The 8,411-nt window shown below is 42.3% G+C and overlaps 1 protein-coding gene across 1 annotated transcript; it reads left to right on the top strand.

Annotated features, from left to right (window-relative positions):
• Window positions 1-1,883: 1,883 nt before the first annotated feature.
• mrpl3 (mitochondrial ribosomal protein L3) lies at window positions 1,884-8,350 on the top strand. Its single transcript, XM_086136994.1, has 10 exons — window positions 1,884-2,109; window positions 2,709-2,890; window positions 2,984-3,075; window positions 3,636-3,734; window positions 5,186-5,285; window positions 5,372-5,432; window positions 6,214-6,325; window positions 6,407-6,484; window positions 6,608-6,685; window positions 8,134-8,350. The coding sequence occupies exons 1-10, from the start codon at window positions 2,039-2,041 to the stop codon at window positions 8,281-8,283; spliced, it is 1,023 nt and encodes a 340-aa protein (XP_085993120.1). The 5' UTR covers window positions 1,884-2,038; the 3' UTR covers window positions 8,284-8,350.
• Window positions 8,351-8,411: the final 61 nt, after the last annotated feature.

Genomic DNA, 8,411 nt, shown 5'->3' with positions numbered 1-8,411 from the left:
TTTGGTGCAGTTTGCTGTGTGCGCATGTAGCGGTAAGCGCGCGCGCGTGTGTGTGTGTTTAAAGTGGAAAATCGATCCCCTCTGTGAGGGCAATTGGAAAAAAAATGAAGCTGATCACGCAAGGAGGAGCTGGGGGCGCAGATGTCTCATACTGGAGAATTTAATGAACTCGGCAGAGGAGAGGGAAGCAATGCAATGGGAGTTGCAGACATTACCGACTAACCATTTCATTCCTCTAATTTCAAAAGATTAGATTTAAAATATATTGATTTAGAATCGCCATCATAATCACAAAGTTGAACCAAAGCCCACTTTTTTTTTTTTAAGATGAATTGGGGTTGTAGCCACTGTGACACATTCCACGGGCACGCTGGCTAACTTCTTGTCAAAAGTATTCCCAGGAAAATGGAAACCGTTCTATCAGCAAACAGAAGCTAAATTATTTTCTGAGTGGTTCACTTCCTGCGACGATAAAGAGGTGCCCAAATATGTTTACTTGAGTGCCAACAAGTGCACAGTTTCAAGTCAACAACTGTGAAGGTTAAGAAGGGTCGTGCAGTTTCTTTGGTTTTGATTGTCCCAGCTCCTTCGGCACTGTGTCTCTTAGCACATTGAATATGGCGAATGTAATGACTGTTCGCATAATGTCCAAACCTCCAGTGAGCCACTGAGGATAGAACTCATATCTCTTTGTCGCTCACAGACAGCCCCAAGTTGCCAGTACTGTGCAGCTGCACAGACTTTGTTTGGATACACAAACAGCTACGGTCCACAGACATTTGGGCTTGCTGGAACTCTTAAAACATCAACTTATTCCCCCCCAACTCTAAATCTGATGATATACTTCACAAAGACAGCTATTGTAGGCTCCAGCACACCCGCGAGTCCCTTACCCTTGTGGGGGATGAGCGGTTCGCAAAATGGGTGGATAATTCATTTACTGAAATCCCAAAATGCATGATAGCTCATCTCAGGAAACGTTATTTATTTACTGTCTTTAGTTTATAGATTGAACGCCTCGTTTAGAATCTATCTTACGATTAATTCGATGATGTATTTACACATTTTATTTCCTGGGCACGCAAATGGCAACAATTTGGTGGAATGGCCCATTTACAGTGCATCAGCAAAGTATATACAGTACTGTAATGTGGAATGAAAAATGGATGGATTCATCTGTCTTTTCACAGTCTTTATTCTTGGAAACAGAGCAAGAAAAAGGTCTCAACCGCAATTGGGTCAGTCAATACGCTCAGCAAACTGAACATTTTTCTTAAATGACAACCTCAAAATCCAAGACACGCGATACATGACCTTGAGGTGTTACTGCATGAGGTTATATGATCAATGTTTATGCGTATCCGAGAAGATTGATACTGTATGTGTGTTCAGGCATAAATGACAGAATGCAAATAAGCTCATATGATTGGTGACGCTGTCTTACAAAACCACAGGCTACAGCGTCTAGTGCCCTAAATAGCGCATACTGTATTTGAATTATAAAATAACGGATCATTTTCACAATATTAATGTGAATGTGTTACATCCATCCATTCATTCCCTGCCTCTCTCTCAAGTTGCCTTTGGGAGAGAAGCAAAACTGAAGCATGAAACACAAATTCATCCATCCATCCATTTTCTTAACTGAATTGACTTAATTCTGATATCTGGAAGCTCCACCGGAACAATAAAATAATTAAAGAATGGGGGGGTATAAAATATACAAAAATCTATTAAGAAAGAAAGAAAGTAATCCTTTTTGTCTTTTATATCAAAAGGCAAAAAGGATACTTTTCTTGTTTTAATTCCATTTTTATAACATTTCTTTTCAGTTCTTGAGCGGAACCTTTGTGTGGGAACCCGTGCTCAGGGGAATTTTTTTTCTCAAACACCGGAAATAAACGGGGTCACATTTGGAACAGGGCAACACTGGCGATCCGAACGCACGAGCTTCCTAGTAATTAAATCTTAGAGCATTCTTTTTTTCCGCTCTTTCTTCCCCTCCATAAAATCTATATAGAGCAAGGAACATAACGAAATGGCGACGTGGGGTTGCCGACTTCTCCAGCAGGGAACTCGTCTGATTTGTCTCCGAGCAGCAACTGAAAGGTGGCTAATGCTAACTGCTTTACCTTCTGTTTGTTGACCACTGTTACTATCATGCTGTATTTTGTCCAAGACACTTTCATTTCATTTTTCTCAAAATGCATGTAAAATAGTGATGACATGTTTTTTTTTTGTAAATCATGAACAATATGATTGTTACACTTGTGAAGTTATTACTTAAATTACTAAAATATTTAGTGCATATTGTATACATAATCATGATTGTAAAAATGCTTGAGGAAGTATCATATTGTTCAAAATTTATGGCATATAGAAATAAAATATGGGTTTGTGATTCACTTAGCACTGTACGGTTATCATATATTGAAATCAACTTCCTACTCACCTCATTACATTTTGGCAACGTCCATATATTCCTTTACATTTTGTTTTGATTGACTGCAATTGGCTGGAAATCAGCCCAGTGTTTTATTATGGTTGCCATTTGCAGCAGTGTATAACCGCACTGCCTTCTTCAGAGAGTTTATTCTAACATATTGACCCCATTAAATAGCTAATTAAGATAGCAAGTATTCATTAACAGTAAGTGAGGTCACGTTTTCAACCATCTGCAACTGACTTGACTATGGCTTCTCTTGCAGCTCCATTCCGTCAGTAACTTGTCTCAGGACGTTAAAGACGTCAACATGGGTTGACGAGCACCTCACAGAAGAGAACCAACAGTTCTTAAGGAGGGAAACAGCCGAGGAATACAGAAAACAGACTGCAGACAAGCTCAACCCGTTAAAAGACGAACCGTGGCAGCGACATGAATGGACAGAAGGTAGCTGTCCTCAAAAAAACAAACAAAACAACAGCATTTTGTTTCCAGTCATGTGTTTGGTTCTCACTGTTTTTTAATCTGGGTTCGGAATAGGTAGTCGAAGAGTTGGACTGGTCGCTGTGAAGTTGGGTATGGCTCCTCTGTGGACAAAAACTGGAGAAAGACACGTCGTCACTTTGCTGCAGGTATAAGCGGAATCATATTTTGTAGTTGCATCACATTTTTTTTCCCACGATGTAATGCATTTTTCCAGATGTCTCAATATACTTTTGTCAAAATACTTCATGCATCGAGAATCACACACTTTACAACCTCTTTTTTTGCCTTGCTGAAATGAGATTGTTTTTAATATCCTGGGTTGCTGAAATGTTGGGTATTCCTCTCCGTTGCATTGTGTCTGGAAAAAATAAAGCCAAAAAAAGGGGCATGACTTCCTATTGTGGCACCACAAAGATGAATAAAAGGGAGACAGTCGCTGAGACAGCTTGATGATGGTGTCGAAGGAGTTGAAGAGAAAAGCAAGTTGAGAGCACGACACAGAGAGCCAGAGGACTTGAGAGACTCTGGTTTTCAGAGAGAGGCAAAGACAGACAGACGACGATCCTGAGAGTGTGTGAGACAGACAGAATATATGAGATGTTGACTGAATGTTACAGACTCAATCTTCCAGGGGGATCGACCCCTGTGGTGTGTGCTGCTTGCGCTAGTTGTAAATGAATAATCCTTTTTTTCCCCCCTTATTCAGGTCCAGGACTGCCATGTCATACAGCACTTGTCTAAAGAAGATTATGATGGACGCACCGCCGCTCTCATTGTAGGAGGAAAAAATGTCTCGCCGTTCCATGTAAGAAACTTGTGCTTGTTGTCGTAAAAATGCATTCCGAAGGTTTTCATCCCGGACATGAGCCATCTTGCTCATTTTCCGAAATAAAACCACAGGAGGTAGACGCAACATAAGCTAGCCCTGATTCATAACTTTACATTGTGCATTTGATGTGTTATGTATTCCTTTCTACTTTTTATTTTTATTTTTTTTACCATTACAAATTGAATTACGGTGATTTAAAACCGACGCCACAATGAAAGATGATGTCACATTATTTCACGTCTTCATACTAAATCCATCAGAGAAGTAGCGGCTCATTAGGAATCGATGCTAGCTCATTCCATCCTCTGATCTACACAGCATGACTGTCTTCTCAACCTTCATTGACGGCTTAATAATAGCATCGCTTGGCCGTAATGCACTTAGGCAGCACATTGTTCCTTGTTATAGTTCAAGCCACTTTTGAGGAGCATGAGGAAAGTGCATTATGGAAATATAACTCGATGATAGCATTGAGCTCCTCTTGGGACTTACCCTCAATTTTTCTTATTTTTTTATTTTTATGGCGGCGCTGCCACAGTCGGGAAATTAAAGTCACCCCCTTGGTGTGCGTGCGGATGGGTGGATGGATGTGTGTGTTAAATCCTGATAGCACTTTACTACTTGCACGAGGGAGCTTTCGACTCGACGCCGGCTAACTCTAGAGCGAGCATGTCGTAGTCATTCAGTTCGTGTGTGTCTGCAGGTGTCCTTCCGCATGTCCGTCTGTGTGTGTGTGTGTGTATTTCAATCTGCCCCCGTGTGCGTCTGTTTCATCCCAGCTGTCTAAAAGTAATTGAAGCTCACTCGATTTTACAGCTGCTTTGTCCCACCAACGCTGACACCCGCCGTTCATCTGGATGCTGACTTTGACGATGTTAATAAACTCGAAGGTGACTCAGACCCACTTATCAGAGCAACACCGAGGGCTCCAGTGACAGCAGTTTATTGACCTCGCCGCTTCCGTGCCCCTCCAAGGAAACGATGTGTTTCCGAGTGTCGTCTCTCCTCTGCCGCGTCTTCGTGGATGCTTTATCGTTTGACGTCGTCTTCAACTGGTTTGGAATTCTGTTCACACCGAGTTGGAGGCCGAGTTTGTCGGAGGGAAACATAGTTGGCAGGCTGATTCTCAGGCAACAGAAGGGTAGAGAGTGGTTTGGAGTGACTGGAGGGGCTGAGTCGAGCGCGAGCAAATGTCAGACACGTTGCCAAGTGTGTGTGCGCGCGTGTGTGTGTGTGCGTGCGTGAGTACACTTGGCTCCCGCACGGTCTTAACAGGCCCGCTGTCAGATTTAAAATGCCAGCATCTGACTGCGGCTCACTGCTGGTTCTTCTTCATTGCTTTATTCCACCCCATACCCCACCCACCCCGCTCTTCACACATCTTAACATTCCCTTTTTGTGTGCCTTTCTCTCCATTTGACTGACAGAGATCTGAAAAGCGAATGGAGATGTACATGAATGCAGGAGTGCCTCTGAAACAGAAAATCACCACCTTCAAAGTCTCGGACAATGCTATCATTAAACCTGGTATGCACACATCCCATTTCTGACTAGCTTAATGATAATATGATTTTCCCAAAGGCAGCTGAGTAATTCCGCTTCTGTGTGGCCAGGCACTCCGCTGTATGCTGCACATTTCCGGCCAGGCCAATATGTGGACATCACAGCCAAATCGTAAGTTCTGCTCTTCCCAAGTGAACTTTCCTCCTTGGCTTCTTGCACACTTTTCTTCCATACGTTCTATTTTGCATTCATGACTGCTTTTAAGTCAGACACTGTATAACGCGCACGGCTTACAAGTAGAGCTGACTACGTCGCTCTGCACAATTTTCAAATCGATATTGTTTAGTATCAAACGTTAGCAACGAGGCTTGGCCTCGATGTTAACACTAAATAGTGTCGATGTTTGCAGCGCTATGGACTGAACATAAATGGTCCAGTAACATATGTAGAGAAAAAAATAACAGGACTCACAGTCATGTATTCTTTGTCCTCTGCGAAGACCAACGCACATTAGTGCCGTACTGATAAGCTGAGCCGTGTCAGTGAACAGTATATCTGGCTGTTTCTCTTATACTGCCCTCCGGTGGCCAAGTTTGGCACACCAGAAAGCACAATGTTTTGTGTCATAACTATTTTAATTGATTTTTTTTTTCAATATATAAAGTACAGTATTATGCAGGGCTACCTTTCCTCATTAAAATGAGCATTCACCTTTTTTTTTTTCGTGAAGGCTGGAATGGATGAATGGCATTTTTATTCATTTCAATGTGATACCACCACTAATGAAACTCAAAACATTCACTTCCTTCAACATTTTTTTTTCAAAATCAACAAATAATTGATTGGGCATTGTTGAGTGACATTTCCAAGACACTTTTTGTTGAAAACATCCGACTTCCCGGTTAGATGTAATGCAGCAGTGTGTGTCCTGGATGTGTGTGCGTGTGGGTAGTATTGGGAAAGGCTTTCAGGGCGTGATGAAGCGTTGGGGGTTCAAAGGTCAGCCGGCCAGCCACGGACAAACCAAAACACATCGTCGACCAGGAGCTTCTGGACCCGGAGGAGTAAGGAATAATCCTTCAAATGAGCAGTCGGGCTCTTACATTCCATTAATTTGAGCATGTGTGGCATGAATCTGCTCTCAGGATCCAGGCAAAGTTTTTAAAGGAAAGAAGATGCCAGGAAGAATGGGCAACATCTACGTCACAGCTTACGGACTCAAGGTGATCACCTACGCACGTAAATTTAAAAAAAAGAAAATAATAATAAGGGCGGCTTTGACCTTGAGCGTCCGCAATGGCAATGTCAGCGCAATCATTTTCTCATTTGTCCGACCTCCCTTCCAGATATGGAGAGTCAATACCAAGCACAACGTGCTGTACGTTAACGGCTCCGTCCCTGGCCACAGGAACTGCGTACTGAAGGTGAAAAAAAACATAATCACCGACGCGCGCACGCACGTCTTTAAAAGTGAACTTTGCAAACGGCGGGAGACAGCGATGGGTGACCTTGCACCTCTAAAAGGAGCGTCTCACCTGTGTGGCAACTGTGATCCATCCTCATTGACACTGTTGCTAGATCAGCATTTATGCGCTTTAATGATTGTAGTGATATCCACACCATCCATCTCCATACTCGGCAGGCTGTGCTCATCACGCTTGTGCGTGCGCAGCCTATTATTTGTTTTGCAGACAAGCAATAATGAATACAAATGCGCTTAGCTTTTCGCCTCGTTCAGCCTTCTAAAGTAAGCGCGCACCCGCCCACCTCCACCCCGGACTCCCTTCAGATTATATTATCCCAAAGGGTACATGTGCAGTTTAATAGCATTTCTTATCGAAGCTTTGGTTGTTCTGTTGGGTCCTCGTGTCTGAGCCATGTCGTTTTAAAATTGAAATGACATCTATTTTTTTTCTCTTTTGGCTTTCAAGCAAAACCGTTTTCGACAAATTGAGCCACTTCGGGTTGAAGTTTATTGTCGAGCAATTCAAAGAATGAGAAGAATTATGGGTTTCTAAAACAACCACATACTTAGCCTTTAGTCGGCAGGCTTAATGCCAATGCTCGCACATAAGGGGGAAACACACATCTAACCTTTTCAGCCACTAATAAACCGCATATATTATTTATCCTCCGCAAGGAGCTGAGAGGAGGTAAGACATCTCCGCTGTACAGATGTCCACGTACTGTATATCTGTCTGTCTTAGACTGACCCCAGGTGGCAAAGGCAGGCAGCAGCACGATGGCTATTCAATTGATTCAAAGTAAATTGATCAAAACCGTTTCATTATTTTGAATTCTATGGAATCATGTCATTTTGTTAAATTGCTAGTTTTGTCATGAAATGTTTTTTGAGGCGGGAGCTAAAATTGATTAAAATTTTTTTTTTTTTAGGTTACTTAATTATTTTGTATATCGTGACCAAAATTTAACATCCATAATTATATGTATACAAAAATCAAGCTCACTTTATTAAAAAAAAAACAATTAACCCACATAGCCTTCTTTGAAGCATTAAATAAAAAAAAAATTAAAAAACAGATTAACACCCTTCATACCATTTCAAGAAATTAAAACGGGTACACACACAGATAAGGCAAATTGCGTACAAGATGCTTCCACCCGGCTTAATGATGTTACACGCCTGCTTGCATCGGTGAGTGAAAGGATCTTTGCGCAACAGCTTCCTGCAGTTATTTTGTGTGTGGGAACACACACGTAGCAGAGGGAAATTCATGTTCTATGCAGTCAAATGTCCATTTCTGTGGGCCATTTTAGTGATTTTGATGCACATATGGCTTTAATTTACTCTGCACAGTTTGCCAAAAAAAGATTATAACAACCTGTGTGTGTTTTTTGGGATATGTTCCAGGTGAGGGATAGCAAGCTGCCAAAGCGGTTGCCCACCTTGCACAGCCCACCTTTCCCCACCTTCTTCATGGAGGAGGAAGGCGACATTGCTGAAGACCTCTACGACGAGGACATGTTCATTCACACGGAGGCATCCTTGTCGCTCACCTGACTACACGCACGCACAGGCGCACGCCCCTTGTTATTGTCACGCTCCAATAAAGTGTAACTCGATTAAACCTCTTGAGTTTCCTTCCTCCAAAACCATGGCAACTCGAAGTGTTGTCACTGGAGAATCCC

Source organism: Hippocampus guttulatus, chromosome 18, assembly GCF_054856545.1.
Source record: "Hippocampus guttulatus isolate MCC_2025c chromosome 18, RoL_Hgut_1.0, whole genome shotgun sequence".
In the NCBI taxonomy this organism is placed as follows: Eukaryota; Metazoa; Chordata; class Actinopteri; order Syngnathiformes; family Syngnathidae; genus Hippocampus; species Hippocampus guttulatus.
Note: the sequence above shows the minus strand (reverse complement) of the source record. Positions and strands in the feature narration are given on the sequence as shown.